The 22,466-nt window shown below is 42.2% G+C and overlaps 1 protein-coding gene and 1 pseudogene across 4 annotated transcripts in view; one reads left to right on the forward strand and one right to left on the reverse strand.

The window, feature by feature from the left end:
• The window catches only part of APLP2 (amyloid beta precursor like protein 2), a 69,944-nt gene that overhangs the window by 9,389 nt on the left and 38,089 nt on the right, over positions 1-22,466 (reverse strand). For 2 of the 4 annotated variants that reach the window (XM_017523991.2, XM_017524067.2), the window contains exons 4-12: positions 14,794-14,906; positions 13,823-14,007; positions 13,100-13,308; positions 11,820-11,987; positions 8,677-8,807; positions 7,625-7,699; positions 5,992-6,150; positions 5,006-5,134; positions 1,539-1,638 (exon numbers count right to left, since the gene is read on the reverse strand). In XM_017523991.2, the coding sequence (XP_017379480.1) occupies positions 1,539-1,638; positions 5,006-5,134; positions 5,992-6,150; positions 7,625-7,699; positions 8,677-8,807; positions 11,820-11,987; positions 13,100-13,308; positions 13,823-14,007; positions 14,794-14,906 (1,269 nt within the window). The remainder of the gene's footprint in view (positions 1-1,538; positions 1,639-5,005; positions 5,135-5,991; positions 6,151-7,624; positions 7,700-8,676; positions 8,808-11,819; positions 11,988-13,099; positions 13,309-13,822; positions 14,008-14,793; positions 14,907-22,466) is intronic. The other 2 variants (XM_017524185.2, XM_017524138.2) reach the window with 1 other exon arrangement.
• LOC119470466 lies at positions 21,892-22,047 on the forward strand (annotated as a pseudogene).

Here is a 22,466-nt window from a genome sequence, read left to right on the forward strand (position 1 = left end):
GATATACGTGTACACCGTGAAATGATTACCACAGTCAAGCAAACATACACATCACCTTCCAGAGTTACTTTTTTAAAAATGAGAATACCTCAAATCTACTCTCTCGGCAGATTGTTAGTATACAGTACAATATTACTAACTACAGTCCTCATGCTGTCCGACCCATCTCTAGACGTATGCACCCCACATAACTACAACTACCACTTCGCACCCTCTGACCTACTTCTCCCCAGCGCCAGTTTTAAATACTGGCTATATACCACGACTCCCAGGCCCGAATCCTGGAGCTACTGCCTGATCTCTGCCTCACATAGATCCTACTTAGATCTCCACATAACGTCCAACAGAAATTTCTAACTTAATATCTATCAAGACAGTTCCCAATTTCCTATTGCACTTCAGTCAGCAAAGGTTCCACTATCCCCCGACCTGCTCACTGTGGAACCCTAACTGCAACTCTTAATGCCACTCCCCCAACCCCACATGCAGCCCTGGGCACAGCCCTGGGCACAGCCCTGCACACTCCCAGCAGAACACATCCTAGAGACCATCCCCAGCTGTACCTTCTCCTACCCCGTCACCTCTTCAGTGCATACTCCCAACAGACCTCTCCTGGATTTCTATAATCGCTTCCTGGCTGGTTTCTAATTTTAATCAACTCCAAACACAGCAGCCAAGTGAGCTTTTAAAAATTCATAATCCAGATCTAGTCTTTCCCTAGCTGAAAATCCTCTAACGGCTTCCCATTATCCTAGAATAAAATCCAAACTCCTCGACTTTGCTTAAATCTCTTCCTGATCTGGTCCGTGCATACTTTGGCCGCATCCCCTTTGCTATGTTGTGGCCACACCTATCTACTCAAATGTGAGGTCTGACTTCGCCCTGGGGCCTTTGTAGCTGCTGCTCCCTCTGCCACTGCGATCTTACCATTCGGATCTCAGGCCACCGCCCCCAGAGCCAGGTGCCCCGACCAGCCACTCTCTACCACTCCACCCGACTTTTAACTCTGCACAGCACTTATCACCACCTGACACTTGTTTTCTTGTCTTACTGTTTTTCTCCTATCGTAACATGAACTCCAGCAGGTACTGTCTGCTTGTGGACCATTTTACTCTGTGACACACAGCAGACACAATAAAACTTGTGGAATAAATGAAGACGATAAAGGCCTCCTAAAGAGGAGGAGGAGGTGAGAATTTATATAAAATCAGGTGCTTGAAATAGTCAGAATTAAGGAGGAAAATGGTAACAGGAAATCTAGTCTCTTGCAATTTCACACCCAAGATTTTCTTCCGCTAACAGAGTGAAGGTCAGTGAAACCCAAGGCTCTGTGGCCCACAGCCAGTGCGTCTGTCCTTGGCTCCTCCTTCACCTTAGCATGTAAGCTCCAGCGGATTCCAGGCTTCTGAAGCCAGGGTGTGCTAATGCCCCACTGCCCGGGCCTTGCTTGCTCGTCTCTCTCTACTCTTGCCCAGCTTTCACTCTTGAGCCTCTGCAAGAAGTCCCACATGACCTTGACACAAACAGCCGGTACCCACCAATTTCCTCTTGAATTTCTTGGGCTACATAAGGTACTTTGTAGAGCAGAGAGAGGCTTTGGTTCCTTCTTTCTTCAATCACGTGGAGATGTGTCATTACCTGGAAGCACAGTTATGGGGGAGACGTGTTGTGACTGAAAACAACTAGGCCAGGAGGGAACCTACAGCTGCAACATCAACACCAACTTCTGGAAAAGCCACTTTACAAAGTATATTCTCTACAGACTCCAGCAAAGCAACTGCTCAGGGTAGATGTATTAATGCTCACGCCATATTTATTGACTGCTAAAGTATAAGAATGTGTTCAGCCGGGCGTGGTGGCTCACGCCTGTAATGCCAGCACTTTGGGAGGCTGAGACAGGGGGATCACCTGAGCCAAGGAGTTTGAGACCAGCCTGGCCAACATGACAAAACCCTGCCTCTACCAAAAATAAAAATATTAGCCAGGCGTTGCTACCTGGGAGGCTGAGGCTGGAGGATCACTTGAGCCCAGGAGGTTTAGGCTACAGTGAGCTATGATTGTGCTACTGCACTCCAGCCTGGGCAACAGAGCAAGATCCTGTCTCCAAAAAAGAAAGAAGAAGAACAATGTGTTCAAACTGTATAATTCCCTCAGGTGACGTGTGAACTTACCCAAAGACAGTGCTCCAAGTTAAGAAACAATTTATTTAAAAATGCTCACTAGCTATTGATTGGATTTTCATATGAGGAACTTACTACTAATTATATTGAGTTTAAAAATACTCTAATTTGTACAATGTTGAACATTCAGTAAGGTTTTGCTGAGTGAAAGAAGGAAAGAGTCAATTTCCACCACTGGTCAGATTAGATGGGATTAAAAAAGACTTAAATTACTGGCTGAAAAGCAGACATGGTGACAGAGGAAACCATTACAGATTTTGCTTAGTGAAGCAATTGCTTAAATGATTATTGCTATTTTTTGAAAAATTCATGCTGAGGTACAGACCTGATTTTAAGGGAGTGATAAAGGAAAACTCATCTACCATAGCTCACTGCCTTTTCTGAATGCAAAAGTTCTAAGGTTATTCACTTTAAAAAAAAAAAAAAAAAAAAAAGCTATTAGAAGTGGTCGCTCTTTTTACAGCTTTTCGGGATGGAAGTGAAAGGTGACTTGGGCTAGCATCCACCCCCAGTGACACGGCGAGGTGTGATGCTGTAGCTCCCACACGCTTTTCAAGCAAAGTCATCCCTGCCTGGTTAGACCTGCAATTACCAAGCTTTTCCTAAAGACAGTGCTGGAAACCAATGGATTAATTTTGTGGGCTTGAAGCCATTAACACGAAGGGTCAAAATGAAAACAAAAGTTAAATGGAAAGATGCTTTTATTGTAGATTGATGTCTCTCTGACCTTTAAAAGCAAGGATGAAAGCAATTTAATTTTATATCTGCCATTCTGTCAATCATGGAAAGCACAAGAGTGCCTTGAAGGAAAACTGCAAATGAAGCCGATATGCAACACCCAGGGGTTCAGCAAGTGTTGTCCTGCTACACCTCCCCAGAGGAACAGGGAGCCTCATGAGAAAGGACACTTCATACACTCACAGAGGACAAGAACCGCAGGGTGGGAGACTGGAAATTAGTGTCTCCACAGCAAACCCTTGGCTATAGTATGGGGGTATCTCACTCGTCTCCAGACAAGCAGATATGGCACATGTTACAACCAGATGAGTATCTGCAACTTTTTCTAGTGTTTAGAAAACACAATAGGGAACAGGCAGAAGGTTAATATAATCCAGCAACTAAGCTTTGCTAGAATTACAGCTAAGAGCAGACAGTAAGTAGTAGCAGATAGGAGAGCTGGGTTTTCTCCCCAAAGGTAAACACCTTTGGAAGCTTGATCTCACTTGCAGGAATTCTCTATTAATTTAATATACTGATCAAAATCTCTCCTTCAACTCTCACCACAGAAAACTGGCTAAAATACAACACAATAATTTAATTTTTCAACATAACATTTGGAAAATGATTAAGACTTAAAAAAAAAAAAAAAAAAAATCAAGTAGACCCAAAAACCCTAAGCCCTGTCAAGATGCATGCAATTTCCATCCAGGCCTCTTGAACTTTCTCCTCTTCTGCTACATCCAGGGTAACGCAAAGCCTTGAGGTCCAGGCCCACACCAGATGCCTCTTAGAGTTCCAACCCGGCCCCTTTCCACGTTCTTCCCACTGTTTAGAAGCCTGAGGTCTTTTATTCCCCAAAACAACCAGCTTTTGAAGTGAACTCTGTACAACTAAGAACACCTGCTCTAGGCCAGGCACGGTGGCTCATGTCTGTAATCCCAGCACTTTGGGAGGCCGAGGTGGGTGATTACCTGGGGCCAGGAGTTCAAGACCAGCCTGGACAAAATGGTGAAACCCGTCTCTACTAAAACTACAAAAATTAGCTGGGTGTGATGGTGGGCACCTGTAATCCCAGCTATTCAGGAGGCTGAGGCAGGAGAATCGCTTGAACCTGGGAGGCAAAGGTTGCAGTGGGCAGAGATTGTGCCACTGCACTCTGGCCTGGGTGACAAAGCAGGACTCCATCTCAAAAAAATATTAAAAAAAAAAAAAAAAAAAAAGAAAACCTGCTCTTCACCTTTACAGCTAGCATGTGAGCTACTCAAGGGAGTCAATCTGGCAGCAGCTGCTGCAGAGTCTGGCATGCAGACAGTGACACACAGACCCCGGCCCCACAGATGAGTGCTCAGCTCCAATACTTTTCAAAAGCCTTTAGGCACATTACCTTGCCATCTTCACACACAAAGCAGCCGTGTGTAAGGAGGGTTTCTGGGCTGACGGGCCAGCACCCCTGCAGTAAGTGAGCCCATGTACCCTGGCACTGACACTTAGCACAGTATTTACAATATGAGAGGAAATCAAATAAGATCAGCGCCGTTACTATAAGGCCCTCTAGGAAAACTAACAGGCTGAGCTACAAAACTAACTGGTTTAAATGAAAGCTAGCAGTCTTGTAGGCAAGTTCATTTTTATGAATACAAGTAAAACTCAAGTTAATATATGAACAACACTAATATTAGAAAGAGGAACCAGAAATAAACCTCTTTAAAGTAAAACTGGACAAGGCCTAGGAATGTAAAAGTCTAAACAAAAACTATACTCCACCAAACAAGAGACCAATTTTTAAGATTTGCCTGATAAATATACCTAGAAAAGGATCTCAAACACTGGTTCCAGCAATACCCTAAATCAGACAGAAATAATATAAAAGAATTTAGAAATTATGTACAAAGTGGTTAATATAAAAAAAAGTATTAAAAAGATGTTTTAAAAATAGCACCCTTGCAAAAACCAGCTCACGTACCAAATGTCCTCGGAAATCAAAAATCGTTTTTTAAGGACTAATAACAAGCACGACTGGCAGTGCTGTTCAAACACTAGTCTAGGCAGTATGTCCCCCACTGGAAATGCTTTCAAGGCAACAATCTCTACGGCATCTACTGTACCTGGGATTTCATCTGGGCCGCCTTTTCTGGGTCAACAGCCAACACATGCTGGTAATGACGGATGGTATGCAGGCGATCTTTGTTCTCAGCACGGACGTAACGACGTAAGGCCTGGAGAATGCGATGAGGCTGCAAGAGAGAACAGTTGTTTTAGTATCCAGAGACTAGAGAATTGAAAACAGGCAGGAAAACAAAAGCTTAAAAAGTTCACTTAAGAATGTAAAGCTCAGCTAGGCACAAGAATAAAACCTGCAACTCTGAAAACTTTTTTGGCTTACCAAGTAACAAAAAAACCGTCTAGGTAAAATAGCAAAACTAAGTTCCAAAGTTTTATTGGATCCTTAACATTCAGTATTTTTCAGAATCTCCAGCCCACTGTTCTCTTCTTCTCTGTCCTTCTTCCTTTCTCAGCCTCCGACACCTCAATTATACGCTAGGTAGTCTCCTCTGTTGCCCACAGAGAGAAAACTTTAACTGGCTTAATAAGGATACAAATATCCTCCTTCCTAATACTTTCCATTCCCCAAAGCAAGGCAGGTTAGTGTTAAGGGACAAAATAGTTTGAGGCCACTCACACAAGAGTTTCAGAAGAAATTACTGTACCCCTTTCTTCATCATATTTACCCTGTGACTTGTTCCAAAGTCTTCATGAAAAGCACGTTTTCATTCTTTGAAAGGAAGTTCAGTAACAGGTGATTACCAATTTCCTGAGGTCATACTTTTCTAGTATAAAACACTTTCACATCGCAGGTGGTATACACAGGCATAAAGTGATGTAATGCTGAGCTTATATACACAGGTATTCGAATGTAATACCTTTTCCTCCCTAATCATCTTTCCTTAGCTTCAGCTTTGCCAGAACTTGTCATACAAATGTCATTTTTACTGACCTGAGTGTCAGGCATTGGTCCCCTACATATGCTATATGTCAAGGCAGGCAGCGCTAAGCATCAATCATCAATGATTCGGCTCTGTCTGTGACTTACCCGTGGCGGGTCGGACTGCAAGGCAGCCAGGTAGTTCTCCAGAGCCATCCGGCGGCGGTCGTTCAGCATAGCTTCCACGCGGGCCAGGTGGGTCTCCACCAGCTGCTGCTTCTCACTGGCTGCTTCCTTCTCTAAAGCTTTAACCATGGCTTGGAAGTGCTAAACCAAGACAGCAGGAACCACATATAATTTATGGCACCCAGAGGAAGCCTAAGCAAGCAACTTTAGACCCCAGTGCTTTTCCTTGTCAGTACCCACACGAGACGGTAACAGGTTTGGAGAGTGGAGCAAGGGTAGGATCAAAGTCTACTTCATTCTACCTTCATTCAATTTCTATCAGGAGAATTATTTCCTTCTTTAAAGAGAGCAAGTTAGCACAGTGGCTCACACCTGTAATCCCTGCACTTTGGGAGGCTGAGGTGGGTGGATCACCTAAGGTCAGGAGTTTGAGACCAGCCTGGCCATCTCTACTAAAAATACAAAAAATTAGCCGGGCGTGGTGGTGCGTGCCTGTAATCCCAGCTACTCAGTAGGCTGAGGCAGAGAACTGCTTGAACCCAGGAGGTGGAGGTTGCAGTGAGCCAAGACTGTCCCACTGCACTCCAGCATGGGTGACAGAGTGAGACTCTGTCTCAAAAAAAAAAGAGAGAGCAAGTTAAATCTGAGTGTCAGAGGGACTCCTCAGTATCTGCATAACGAAAAGTGCTAGTGCCTCCAGGCCCAAGGCCTGGTTTCTATAAAAAAAGGAAAACTGTCCTTCCCACATTGCAGCAGGGTGCCAACTTTCAAACCTTGAGACCACTGACCAATGGGAGATACATGGTAGTTCTGTTGAAGCACTCCTGTCATTAGGTTTATGCAGAAGTAATTGCGGTTTCAATAAAATAATAAAGGGCAAGTTATCTGTGAGGTATCCGGCCAGGTTTACAGGTACAGGTTAAGCCTGCTGAACTTATTTCCCTGAACAAGATGCACTGGCTTATATAGGAATTAAAATTGTTAGATTTTCTAAGTGATCAATAAAAAAGCAAGGGTTTTTAAAATTGCTTTTTACTAAGTGTTAACATTAGGAGGAAAGACATTTCAGCTAAACATAAAATGATATAAAATTTACAGAATCAGTTCTGTAAAAAGCAAATCAGTCCTGGAAACCACTATCCCTATTCCTATCAACACTCTTCTATTGAAGGGAAATGCAGTTTGCTGCTACGATTTTAGCTATAGTCTATAAAGTTACAGATGAATTGTACCAGAGATTTTTATTTTCTATCCTTTGACTCTCAATTACTCCTAAAAAAGAAACTCAGTACTGCTGAAAAACAAGTCACAGTCTAAGACTGAAAACGGCAGAGGACTTTTGCCAGGAAAGCAGAATTAAACAAATGGCAGCTGAGCAAAGGTTACCTTCTGGCATGAATTAGGTGTGCTCTGGTGGGGGGGTGGTTTCCTTCTACCATAGGTGAGCAATACTTAAAGGTGAAAAAGATAAATAGGCCAGTTACAACTTCCTTGTAATGTAAGCCCTCACCTAAAAGGAGGTGGTGTCCAATTCTAAATTTTGTTGGGTGTGTGGCTCTGACCATATTTTCCAATAGTCAGGCTGAAAGCTATGTCCCTGAAGAAGGCATCTTACCTGAATCAGAGTCTGCCTCTCTGCTTTGGGGAGGTTCTTAGCTTGAAGTTCTGCCTCTTCCCATTCCTTCTTTACCTAGAACAAAGGTCAAAAACACTGTCAGCCATGATTAATACCCTGAAACAACTCCTCCGTTTTCTATAATTACTACCAGATGCTAAGTCTAATAGGAAATTGCAAAAAGGCAACCAATCATATGACCCCTCATGAGCTCAGCATTGTTACTGCCTCAGAAGGCTCTAGGCCTCAACTATCCCCAAATGGAGTCTCAATTCCATGACCTCTTTGTTACATAACCTTGAATAATTAATTTAAAAGTCTCTGTGCCTTTGTCTCCTCACCAAAAAAATTGAGGTTAATACCTACTTTTCAGAGCTGATGTGGATAAAACAATGAGCATTTTGCAAACTATAAGCCCAACATGGGACTGTGTGGGATTTGGGGTGGAGCTTAGGCCTAGCAATGCATTCCCTTTTCAATTTTCTTTCAATCCTGAGTAAATCCAGAAGAAAAGCTGCACTTTGGTGCACCTGCTGCTCTCTAATAACCCTTTTAAAGGAAAAGAAACATCATTAAGACTCGGAACCTTCCACAGACAGCAGTATCTAGCTAGCATGTATTAGTACATGTTTGTTTTCATCTAATGTATCTTATGGTTGGTCACCTTGTTCTCATGGCAAATGGTACTAGCTTTCTATTGATAGCAGTGATAAAAAGTTTCATTCTTTGAAATAAATTTTAAAGCAAGTTAATTACAAAAAAATGAATAAAAAATTTAAAAAAGCAGATAATAGGTATAGGAGGAAGTGCTCAGCAGAGTGTTTGGGACATGCTAAGTACTCAGAGGGTAATTATATTATTAGCTAGATGCAGGCGGGGAAGAAGGACTAGTCCACCCAGAAGGCAGCTCCACTGATTCACTCTCTCCTGCCTTACCAGTCCTTACACATCAGCATGACAATCTAGGGAAAAGGTGTCACTTTTCTTCAGCTATGAGAACCATGCTACCCAAAGCCAAGCGCCATGAAGATGAAGGAACTGTCAAGGTTTACCCTGTCCATTCGGTTGCGGTGCCGAATCTCCAGCTGCTCCTTAGCCTTCTGGAAGCGAGCATGCTCATTGTCATCTGCAGAGGTCTCGAAATACACATCAACATCATTGGTTGGCAGAGGAGTTGGGGGAACTGAAACAAAATTACAGAGGAAGTTCTCTTTGGGATCAGGTGCACTGGTGCTCTAGGAAGAAAACCCAGCTCAGGACCTGCAGGATGGACTCAATTTGTCTTGTGGCATTCTCTTAAGTGCAGGGTGCTGCTATCTGCCAAGACTTCACTTGCTTAGATTACAGTGGGCAAGCTTCCTTACATAGTATTCATCAGCCATGTCAGCCCACGTGAATACAGCAATTTATTGGCAGCTTCAGCACTGATAGAGGCATCTACTTAGGATCTCAGGGCTGAAAAAGAGGTGGTTTCTTCTATACCTTCCCTTCAGTGCTTGAACCCTGGACACCTAAACAATAGCTACCCTTTGTTCATGTACTTGAGGGACCTCTGCCTGGACGGCTTTGCCTCCAGGCAGAGGTCCCGCAAGTACATGAACACACTGCTCCTCTGAGGCAAACCTCATCCAACTGATAGCATCCGAACAGAGACAAAGGCAGAAATCAGATCCTGTAGAGGCACTTTTATGCGATTCCCTACTTTTAAAGAAATTTATTACTCAGGTACCCCGGCTCTTCTGGCTATCCTTGGGTCATAATTTATAATGGAAAACAGGCTGAACTAAATGTTCTTTGCATATAGGCTGGGTAGGGAAAGTTCAAAACACTCCAGCTATAATTTTGAGTTTTCAGTATCACTGAAGGACTCTTAGCCCCACCATCAGTGACAGAACGAACCAAAAAGGATAAAACTAAGTTGCTCTATTTGACAAGGACACCTTTCACCGATACGAAGATAGGGCTTTTTGATCCATGACACTGAACAATCGGCCTTCCCAAGCCTTTCGCAGAGTACAGGCCCACTGGAGCACCCCCCAATGCTGTATGGGCATAATCTCTTACGAGGCCCAGGCATGTATGTGAGTCTCTGCACAAATGGAACTTAGCCTGATAAGGGAAAGGACTGAGATGACAAGTTTACTCAGTCAGCCTCTCAAGACATACCTAAGGTAACACTTATTGGCCTAATTTCATGCAAGATTTCCCAAGCTGGTGTGAACTTTCTTGATAGGTCATGACACAATTTTAGAGCAAGTAGAGAGTGAATGCCAAGGTCCAGCTGACTTTTAATTTAGAAGCAAATCTAGAATTGCATCATTTTAATACATTAAAGCAACTGTGTAACTGATCAGTATAGCTACAAATTAGCCAGCCGATTCAAGTTTTTCTGTTGGAAGCATCTTTTATTTGCCCCTTTATTTACGACTTAAAAACTACAACTAAAGTCATGAAGAATATGAGTCCTACACAAGTTTAAAAAGGATCTCAATATCCCGCTTTCAGATAGATGAAATTAGAATCTGTAACTTAGTAAACACCATTCGCCGCCAAGATGCTCAGAAGTTCAGTGAAGGAGAATTTCAAGCATTGCAGTCCATCATGTGGATCAGCGACACATGACTGTGCTGTAAAGGCCTGAGCGCTGGAGACAGAGCGTTTGGTTCACATAGCCGGGCTGGATAAAGATAACAGCAAACACAGGCTGCCCTCAGCCTCCCTGGGACCAGAGTGGAGAGGACAGCCGGCCAGAGGGCTTTGTTCTGAAGACACCCTCTGTCCTTGTGAATTACTCACTCATGAAGCCAGCACATTCGCCAGCCTCAGCCCCTTCAAAGAAGAACAAAAACGTTACCACTGGAAGGCAACCAGATGCTTCTCGACCTGCAAAGCTCTCCAGACACAGGTCCCACAAGTACGTGAACACACTGCTCCTCCAAGGCAAACCTCATCCAAGCCACGGCAAACGGGAGTTTTACAGACCCGCCACTCCATCACGTCTCTCACCACTACCTAGCTGACCCTTCAGGCAGAGACCACCACCTCCATACTCCGTGAGATTCCTCAGGCTTCTATCCAGGTTTTACAAAGTAGTAAGTATCACAATAATTTCTATCTCTAAATCCTTCATGAATATGCAAAGTTTATTTACCAAAGTTCCCTAGGGACTCCTTTTATTTCACCTTTCAACTATTATCAAATAAAAACAGCTTTCCTGGAGTTAGAAGGGAAGCACTCAAAGCATTACCATATCACATTAAGATTTGAAAGATCTTTTGGTAGAAGGAAGGAAGAGAGAACATGAAGACATTTGAATGAAAAACCATCAGAAGCTATAGCCAAATCCTTTATAGTAAATTATTATTCCAACAAATTCCAGAGTAGGAACCAAGGAAAACTGCCTGGCCTGAGGATTTTCCTAATGAGTAGGTTAGTGCTGCAAGGTGAGAGAATAAAAGTCTTAATGAGAAAAAGGAGTAGCCACGGAGAAATGGGAAACTCTTCCTACCAACGTCCAGCATAAACGCAATTCAACTGAACCACGGAACTTCCTGTCAGACCAAAGCACACACCAAATGAAATCCTCTCACTTCCTGCAACTCTGTGTGACCTGGTGTTGCAAAATACTGGAGAAACAGAGTAAGTCACTACCACTTGGCTGCCAGCTCTCTCTAGAGTGCATTACGCAAGATATTTCAATATTCTAGACTGCCCAAAGTACTCCACTGTCACTCCTCTCGAGAGCAGGCATCCTCTGAGCTGGCATACAGCACAGGGGTTAGTGACAGGGCAGTTCAAAGACAGGAACGTTCGGTGCCTCTAAGCTAGAGCCAGCCCGGGGCACAGCTGCCTTCCCCACTGACACTACAGTGCCCCAGGAGCCTGCAGACTCCAAGGCCAGATGAGAAAGGACAAGCCCCTGGTCATGCCACCCGCTATACCAAGACGGGTATGCACCACCACCACCAAGCAGCACCAGACACACGGTGAGCATGGGACACGCGAACTGAGCTTACCACTGCCGGCAGGAGAGCAAAGCCTAGATCTAAGAAAGCACAAAGATGAGGGGAGGACAACCAACAGTAAACACCCGAGTGGGCAGGGACACCACACAGATGCGGCCACGAGGACGGCGGGGAGACGGACGCCGACAGGACGGTGCTGCCGCACAGGGCCAGTGTGAGGCGGGACTTACTCATCGCTTTACACACAGCCATACAATAATCCTCAGACTCAAAATTGTTCCTGTTGCCGCCGCAGCCGCCATATATAAAGCGCACGCACTTTCCCTTGGAGAGGTCGAAGTACCAACGAGGCATCACGGCCCGGCAGGGCCCCGTCATCGCCTCCTGGGAGCAGACAGCTGTGTGAAAATGGTCAGAGTGTCAGCAGGACAGAGGCAGTGATGTCAAATGCTTCAAAATGCTACAGGCCAGCAAGCCGGGGGATGGGTTGTGGGAGGCCCAAGAAGGGACAGAGCCCGGAGGCCCTGGCTGGCTGAACTCGCCAGCTCAGGCCAGCCTTGCTGAGGACAAGTTGCTTCCCCATGGAGGAGAGAATTTTAGGAACTGGGATAAATATTTTTTTGGCACCCTCTGGAGTCTAGATGCAAGTTTAGACTGACATAGAGGAATTCCTTATCTCATAGCTGTGTGAGCCTCACATTTCTGATGTGCTCACTGGAGATATTTGCCTACTTTGTCTATTCTGGTAGTTTCAATGACCAAAGGGGACAATGTGAGTGGAAAGGCTTTTTTAAGTGGTGATGCCCATAGTAAAGAATAAAGCACCTAGAACAGACAAGTTGTTTCCCACTTTTATGTTCTCTAAGGCAAATTGTAAACTTCTCAACTGATTAAGTAATTTCCTCCCACTTGGGTCCCAAATAATTCTTCAGATCTTAACTGGTTTCAAATATACAATCCGCAGGAGGCTGCATGTAAATGGCTCTGGAACTACTGCAACATTTTCTTGTTTTAATTGGCAAGATGAAAAAAAACTGCAGGTCCCAATCTGTTACCTGCAGGTCAATAAATTTCACCCTCCCAACTACAAACATCTGGACAAATAGGGCAACCTACAGATTAGAACACACGCAGGAAAAGAAAAAATGAGAAAGTCATTTCTATTCTAGGAGGCCAGGACTTGAGAAGTATCAAAGAGGGGAGCTCCCCTTGGGGAGGGAATATTTTAGGCTGAACGTGGAAGAATCCTGCTGAAGGGTGGACTACGTTGTCTCTGTTATTCTCCAGTCCCTATTCTCTAATGCAATCCTACATGTCTCCCTAATGTGCCTGCCTGCCTACTTTGTTAAGGCGGCACCATCACTGCACTGGAGGGCTGAACTCATCTTTAGTGCAGAGATACCACACCTTTCCTTCTGTGACTGACTTACCTGTTAACAGACGCAATGCAAAAGTCTTAAGTGAATAATTACCACGTGGATTTCAAAGCCACGGCTCTACAAGGGGTTACCTTTGACGTCGTGAGTAATTTCCTTGTCTGACATGGTGCCATCGCTGCTGGGTTCAGTAGGGTTCTCCTCATTGTAGTCATCCCCTTTAAAGGTGTCATAGTAGTAATCTCGGTCTTCCACCACTTCCTCCCCTTCTTCCTCATCCTCATCATCCTCATCCACAGCTGCTTCTGTGAAGTCTTCCAGATCTGCTTCAGTAGGAAATTCACTGAAGGCCAAAATAGAAACAAGGAAGGTTAATGACTCCTATGCACAAAGCACAACAATGGGTCCCTTCCCTATTCTGAAACACAAAAACAGAGGCAGGAAATAAGCTCAACGCACATTTCACTGTACCACTAAGGCCCTGAGCCCAGCTACAGCAGCAAAAGGGAAGTATTTGTGAACATTTGAATCTGATCATGATAAAACAATAAGACAAATCCAAATTCAGGGATATTATGTTAAACAAATGGTATGGACGCTTAAAAAAAAAATCATAGTAACCTGCAGAAAATAACGCAGCCCAGAATGACGTAAACACAAAAGTCACAGGTACTCCTGTGATGGGCAGCGGCTAGAATGAAATGCAAGCTTAAATCAACTGTAGCAGAACAAGGGAATGCCCAGTTTATCCAGAAGTGAGGGACTAGCAGCCGGCAGCCATCTTTACAGAAGTGCTAACAAAAAGGCAAAGCGGCCTTTTCGTTAGCCCAAAAAAAGGCTCAAAGTAGAAAAGTTACCTTTTATAAACATCATAGTCTTCCTCTTCCTCTTCCTCCTCATCTTCCTCCTCCTCTTCTTTTGACACAGATCCAATAATCTTTGTCTGAGGGCAGCACACATATTCAGTACCATGGAACTGGTCTACCCCACAGGGGAGCAGCATGCCGTAGCTATATAAAGTCATTCCCTGAGTCAGACATGCCTAAAAGAAACCCACAGACCACATCAGAACATACTCTAGAGTAAATGTGGACAAATCCACCCCGATCTCTAGCCTCATCCAAAAGAAACCCTATAAAGTCACTTAGCAATGCTTTCTCTTATGAACACATTTTCTGTCAAAAAAAAATTATAATATTATTCTAAGGTTTATAAATTTTAATTTACAATGGTGAAACAAGATCTAGTCCAAAAATACTGAAATCTCAAACATGGAAAAAAGTAAGGAAAACAGAATTTTGTCTAATAATGAATGACCAACGCCAGCTGAAGGTGGTCAGTGCTAATTTATTTTCGTCACTGGTGTGACCACTACTTCAGTATTTGACCAAAGGAAGGTTACTGACCAAAGAGCCAACCTAATTACAGAAGACAAGAAAGGGCATGTCTCACCACCAGAAAAGTGAGATGGCATGCGGCCCTGCCTGTGCACACATCCAGACCCATATTTTCTATATTTGGCGATTTCCATGCAGGCCTTAGGGTTGGGATGGTTTCCTGGGAGCCTCACCAGCAGCATACAGTATTCTGGCTCAGCCACCTCCTTAATATCCTCAACTTCAGGAGCTGGTCTGTCAACGCTGAACTCTCCTAAACAAACACCTACTCCTCTCCCAAATATTTCTAACTTACAAGATAGAATTGTAAATCTTGAGGAGATAAGGGGGAAACAAAATTAACTTAAAAGCATGGTGAGATTGGAGAAAAGTGCTACCTTCTCTCCAAATAGATTCCACAGCAGCTGACTTTTCCCCCTGAGTTCTCTTACCTCTTTGACTACTGTGTGCCAGTGCTGGTGATTCTCGCACACCTCCATCTGCTCTTTGTGGGAAAACTGGCACTTTTCTGGAACTAGCAGAACATCACTTACAAATTCACCCACTGGAAAAGAGAACCTTTGTTAGGGTGGATCTGACCATGACTCCAAGTGAAAACGCCCCTCACTGAAGTTTATGATGACAGTTTACACAGCCAGGAGCAGTCTAATGTATATGAGCAGATGCATATCTTGTACCTTCAAAGGCTGACTGCACAGTACAGCTCTAGACAAGTCATCAATCTATCGGAGCCATGATGCCAGGGAACTTTTAAAAGCCCCCCGACTGCAGTCCCTTGTAGTCCCACTGCAGGACTACAGCAACCCCGTGATGATCCTGCAGTAGGATCACCTCCACTCCCACCTCAAACACATGCAGCTACTCTCTCCCCATGGCTCTGACTTCCTTATTTCTGCCCACACCTCTTCCAGTCAAATGCCCAGGAAACTAAAACTAGGTGTTCTACTGAAGCACAGATGAATCTGACTTTAGACAAACCATGATGTAATAATTGAATCCAGTAGGAATAATCAATGAATGATTAATTACAAAGAGGCAAAGGTGCCTTTATAGTGGGAAGCTTTGGCAAAACTACCTTAGCCAGATAACCAACTTAACATCACTGATAATGAACAAACTGGTATGTGTGATGTCCTAAAAGGAAGATATTACCTACAGAGTATTTCTGCAAAAATATGTACCATTTGAATCTAATCATGATAAAACAATAACACAAATCCAAATTTAGGGATATTATGCTAAACAAATGGCACGAACTCTTAAATAAAAGTATCATTGTCATGAAAGTTTTTTGTTTTTAAAGAAAGACTAGGGAACTATTCTAAATGAAATGTAGTAAGTAATCTTTTTAAAAAAGAAGCTATGTAATCCTAGCACTTTGGGAAGCCGAGGTGGGTGGATCACCTGAGGTCAGGAGTTCAAGACCAGCCTGGCCATCATGGTGAAACCCCATCTTTAAAAAGAAAAAAGAAAAATAAATAAATAAAAAAGAAGCTATAAAGAACACTATTTGGACACTTAGGAAACTTTCCAAAACCTGACGACCGTATTGTCATTATACAGGATAATATCCCTAGCTCTTAAAGAAACCAGCTGAAATAGTTAGAAATGAACTGTCATGATGTCCCAACTTACTTTCAAATGGTTTAGCAACATAAAAATACACGTAAGATTCAGAGAGAGAAAAACAGGAAAAATTGGAGAATTTAGGTAAAGGGCATATAGGTATTCACTATTACATTTTCTAAAACTTGTCCTAAAAAGTTGGGAGAAAGATACACATAGCTGTTTATTCACAGGAAGAAAAAAAAAAGGTATCCGATTTGTTTCCAAATAATCAGGGGTGTCAGGGAGTGGGCCCACAGAAGGAGGAAGAATGGCTCATGAACTGATGATGGTTATACAGCTGGGGAATCAGTATTTGAGGGTGAATGGTATCATCGTCTCTGTCTGGCCATGTTTGTAACTTGCCACAATAAAATGTAAGAAACATACAACATACACATCACTGGATAACCACCCTGAGACTCTGATTCAGTAGTGTAAGGTAAGGCTCAGTGATCTGCACTGCACATCCGTCTGCCACGTGATCCACACAGTGTAGAGGGAGAGAAAGAGAGGGAGATAAGTGTGCTTATCCCAGGGAAGATGCAGGAAGCAGTGGCAAGGAGAAGCAGCAGGTAGGCTAACCTCTGAGGTTAAGAGGAAAAAACCCTGAAAATATCATGAGAAAGTAATGTGGTCTAAGAAAGAGCTTAGGGCTCAGCTAGTAGGAAGTCTACACAGAACCACCCCAGCCTTGCCTTCATGGTTGGGTCTCTCAGGATCCTCTACCTTGGGCCTCGGGCAAAAGCACTGAAGTTGGTCTTTCTATTGCCCCAGTGGTAAGAGAAAGGGAGTTGCTGATCTAGCAAGTAGGGGAAGATGGGCTCCTGATTCGACAAGCTACAGCAGTGTTAACAGTCCCCCCACACGAAAACAGCGTTACAAACGGCAGTCAAGTTTCTCTGCGCTGTTAGCACACGGACTCTGAGACCAAACAGCTCAATATAATACTGAAGCAGGAGTAGGAAGTAGGAAGGGTGCAAAGGTGAGCTTGACACACTGCTGCCCTTGAGGACCCCAAAAGCTCTAGGGGAGGCAGGACCTGTATACAAGCTTTAGCAATCAACTAGACTTATAAACATTGCTTAAAAACAGCAAAAACACAAATGGTAAGCTAGAATCTGTCTCTACAGCGACAAACAACCCTGATACTCAATCTAAGTAGAAATTACTTAAATTCTGATATCCAACCACCAACTCACATGGTTTAGTGTGATTGTTCTGAATTAACTAAGCTGTTTTTGTATTTGTTCATTCATGACAAGAAGCAACAACAGTGTATACGTAAGGAAGAGTATATATGCATGGCTGAATGCCAGGGTTCAATCTCAGCACTGTCATTTACTAGTAGAGTGATCTTAGCCAAGTTACTTAACCTCTCAGTCCCTCGGTTTCTTTATCTTTTGGGGACTAAATGCCATCGTCTATACAACATAAGAACAGCTTAGAACAGAAACTATTGTTCTACATTTAGGTTCGTTGTTTAAAAAAAACCAAACTGACACATGGTAGGCATTATTGATGTTAATGTTACTGTGAAGTCTTGCGTAACTCATTTTATACCAACTATACAGCCATACTCGTAAAAGCAATCCATATTTAACCAACAGTTAATGTACTTTAATTTGTAAAACCTCACTTTTAAATGTACAATTTATAACATCAAAAAAAAATTTAAAGCAGCAATTTCACTACTGATCTATAGTCTATAGAAACACTACAACTTTTTTTTTTTTTTTTTTTTTTTTTTTTTTTTTTTTTTTTTGAGACAGAGTCTCACTCTGTTGCCCAGGCTGGAGTGCAGTGGTGCAATCTCGGCTCACTGCAACCTCTGCCTCCTGGGTTCAAGCGATTCTCCTGCCTCAGCCTCCCCAGTAGCTGGGACTACAGGCACACGCCACCACACCCAGCTAATTTTTTATATTTTTAGTAGAGACGAGGTTTCACCGTGTTAGCCAGGATGGTCTTGATCTCCTGACCTTGTGATCTGCCTGCCTCAGCCTCCCAAAGTGCTGGGATTACAGGCGTGAGCCACTCTGCCTGGTCAGAAACACTACAACTTTTGACTAAATCTATGTAACACCTTGGATAAACTCTAAAATGATGCAAAGTAAAACCAAGTTGTAAAAGGTCAGGTACAGTAGGATGCCATTAATGTAAATTTTAAAACACAAAAATATTGTTTATAGAGGCATGTGAATGTTGCAAAAGAACTGAGTTCGAGACCAGCCTGGTCAGCATGGTGAAACCCCATCTCTACTAAAAATACAAAAATTAGCCGGGCATGGTGGTACATGTCTGTAATCCAAGCTACTCCGGAGGCTGAGGCAGGAGAATAGCCTGAACCTGGAGGCAGAGGTTATAGTGACCCAAGATTGTGCCACTGCACTCTAGCCTGGGTGAAAGAGTGAGACTCCATCTCAAAAGAAAAAAAAAAAAAAAAAAAAAAAAAAAAAAAAAAACAAAAAAAAAAAAAAAAAAAAAAAAAAAAAAAAAAAAAAAAAAAAAAAAAAAAAAAAAGAAAAAAAAAAAAACGACGGATATGAAACAAACATGACAAAACATTGAAGAACTTAAATCTGGATGGTGAGTATATGAGCAGTCATTACATTATATTTTATCTTTTCAGGATGCTTGGTATAGTACTTCAGAATTAAAAGTTTAACATCAAAACCTTTCTGGAAATGCCAGAAATTTAATAAAATAATTAATTCCATGTTAAACTATAAAATTATATACCACCAATCTTCAGCTATTCCATGACTGAGTCAATTTATCTGACCTCTAAAAATAAAAAAAGAACACAATGAATTTGAAAACAAACTAAATTCTAAAATTTAATTTTTTTTTTTTTGAGACAGAGTCTTGTTCTATCACCAGGCTGGAGTGCAGTGGCGCAATCCCAGCTCACTGCAACTTCCGTTTTCCGGTTTCAAGCAATTCTCCTGCCTCGGCCTCCCAAGTAGCTGGGACTACAGGCAAGCACCACCACACCCAGCTAATTTTTTGTACTTTTAGTAGAGACGGGGTTTCACCATGTTGGCCAGGATCGTCTCGATCTCTTGACCTCATGATCCGCCCACCTCGGCCTCCCAAAGTGCTGGGATTACAGGCGTGAGCCACAGCGCCTGGCTTTTTTTTTTTTCTTTTTTTGAGAGGGAGTCTCAGTCTATTGCCCAGGCTGGAGTGCAGTGGCGCAATCTCGGCTCACTGTATCCTCTGCCACCTGGGTTCAACCAATTTTCCTGCTTCAGCCTCCTGAGCAGCTGAGATTACAGGCATCTGCTACCACGCCTGGCGAATTTTTGCTCTTTTTAGTAGAGATGACATTTCACCATGTTGGTCAGGCTGGTCTTGAGCTCGTGACCTCAAATGATCCTACCGTCCTGGCCTCCCAAAGCACTGGGATTGCAGGCATGAGCAACTGTGCCCAGCCTAAATATATATATATTTTAGTAGTACTCTTTGATTCAACAATTCCAGTTCTAAAAATATATCCTAAGGATGCAGTGGTTCACGCCTGTAATCCCACTATTTTCAGAGGCTGAGGCAGGTGGATCACTTGAGATTAGGAGTTTTGAGACCAGCCTGGCCAACATGGTGAAACCCCGTCTCTACTAAAAATAGTAAAAATTAGCCGACCATGGTGGTGAACGCCTGTAATCTCAGCTGTGGGGGGTGGGGGGCAAAGGCTGCAGTGAGCCAAGATCATGCCACTGTACTCCAGCCCGGACTACAGAGACCCTNAAAAAAGAAAAATATATACACAAACCCTAAGGAAATAACTAGGCGACAAGTGAATTAAAATCTTCATTAGTGTTATCAATATCAAAAAACTAGAACAAACCTAATGCCCATCAAGAGGGAATTAATTAAATGATGATACATATATACAATACTATGGAGTTACAAAAGTTATGGCTTATGGGTATATATAACATGGACAAATTTCCACGGCGGTTTAGTAATTTTTAAAATCACTGAACAAACAAACAAAAGCAAACACACCGCATATCTCTAACCCCTTCTTCAGGCTAGTTACTTAAGGCCAACTTTATCTTTTTTTTTTTTTTTTTTTTTTTTCAATTTTTGTCTTTTATTCAAAGACGTATGTATCCCTAAAAGTAGCACATAATAATAAAAGCTCAATAAATGTCAAATAAAAATAAACAGAACTAAAAAATAAACAGGGCAGCATACGTAGTATAATCACATTTACAGAAAAAAGCATTTAAAAGCATACACATTTCCAAGTGTATCCAAAGAAAAAAATTTGTCATCTATACACCAAAATGTTAATCACAGTTAACTTGGTAAAGAAATTGGAAATAAAATTGTTTTTGTCCCTTTCCCCCACTGCAAACCTCTTTTATTGAAAAATAAACCCCTTTTAAAAAAGTAAATTGAAAGAGGAAACACATTTAAATCCCAGTATCCGCTCTCTGTCATTTCATTGCTACTTTTTGCCTTTGCTACAATTTATTATCAGAAGCTCTTAGGAAAAAAAAATTTACCTAGGCAGATCAGTATTACTGTTTTATAGAACACTGAAAATGGTTTTCTCTCACTTTAATAGTTTATATCCAAGTTCATATCATCCTCAATTTAATCAGTGGAGTATAATATAATTGCCACAATTTCCTAAGTCACTCGACAAACATAAAGCTCTATTGTTTTTACTGATCGATGAATATGGCAATATAGCAAAACCTAACCCATACAATATTCATTTAAGCTGCAGTCTGAATTTATCTCCAATTTCTAATCATTCCCTGTGATTCAGCTTTTCTTTCCTACTACTTCTTTCCAGCAGTGCTGTGGCAGCAATTCAGGTTTTAGAGCTTTTTCAGAGTTGCTGAAATTCCTTTCAGAATAAATAACAAAGGTTGTTCACCTACTTGAGGAAGCCACCATCACCAACACCCATGCCGTTTTTCTATAAGTAAATCTACTACATACCCTGATCTGACTATTAAGCACTGTATGCCTATATCAAAATATCTTGAGTACCCCATAGATACCTACTATGTACCCACAAAAATTAAAAAATAAAAATATAAAATAAATTTACTACAAAAGCACTCTCCAGGTGCAAATAGGAAAACCATGTAATTTAGGGAGCTGGTCTGGTGAAAGCTGTACCCAGGTGGGAGAAAACAGCCTTACTTAACGAGGCCTGGTGGTTGCCTGAGGTATGTTTCAGGAAAAACAGGGTTCAGAGAAGTCAAGCATCCAGACTACCTCTCATGAGTGCAACATTCACCTCGCACAGGGGTCCACGCCAGGAATAGGGTGAACCGTCGATGGGCTGTCGTGAACTCAAAGGCTAGAAAGACTTGCAAAGGGACACCTGCAATGGATAAATGAGCTACACCGACAGACCAAGGTACGAATGCAAAACAAAGCACCGCAAAGCTGCTAAGACCTGTTCTGATTTCTAAGTAGTTATTAAATCACAACTTGTTTAGTAGTTTCCATATCACAGTAACACTGTCTGTCCAAAAATAGCCAAAAACAAAAAGCAGATCACCTAAGGCCCAGATCTTGGTTTCTAAATAGCATTCCCCACTAAAAGCAAGCATGGTGTCTTAGAGAAAACAGACTCCAGGGGTGGAGTAGGAAAAATACAGAAGGGGCCTGGAGCATCTTTTATATCAGAAAGTAAAATTCTCAAAGAATGATAAGGATATATTAAAAGGACACAGGAACCAGCATAAAGGGGCTCCCACTGGCCAAATGCAGACAATGTGTACATAATAAAACAAATGAATGCAGACATTATCTTAGCCAGATGATGAGACAAACTGACAAAGCACCACTCCTACTGTGATACCCTGAGAACACTTCTGTGATACTTCCCTCAAAAATGAATAAATCAAAAGGATCACAGACAAACACAAATTGCCAAGCATTCTAAGGAACGAAGCTTTGTGCAGTGGCAGTATGGTAGCCAATGAGGTTTATGTGAGACACGATTATTGCCGATTGAAAACTTTCCTATAAAGGAACTGGCCTGTAGTTTAAAAAAAAAAAAAATCAGTTTCATAAAGGGCAAGGAAATATGCAACATGTGATGTTAGATTAGAACCTGGATGTTATTAGAACAACAGGTGAAACCTAAGTAGGGTCTGTAGATTAGATATTGGATCAACCAGATATTGTCTACAAAATCCTGATTTCTGATGATTATACTACGGTTACATAGGAGAATTTCCTTTGTTAAAAAAATACACACTGTAGTATTAAGGCTTGGATATACCATGTTTGCCTTCTTGCCAAATGATTCAAAAAACAACAAACAAAAACTTTATGTGTGTAAGGGGTGGTGGGAAGGGAGAATAAGATTTTTTACCACATTAATCAAAGGTTAACAGTTGGAAAACCTGAAATCTGGGTGAAGGGCATACAGAGGAACTCTGTGCCATTTCTGTAACTATTCTGTAAATTTGAAATTATTTTTAAACTATTATTTTTTAATTTAAAAAAGCAATAGCAACTC

Source organism: Cebus imitator, unplaced genomic scaffold, assembly GCF_001604975.1.
Source record: "Cebus imitator isolate Cc_AM_T3 unplaced genomic scaffold, Cebus_imitator-1.0 Scaffold0, whole genome shotgun sequence".
Taxonomy (NCBI): domain Eukaryota; kingdom Metazoa; phylum Chordata; class Mammalia; order Primates; family Cebidae; genus Cebus; species Cebus imitator.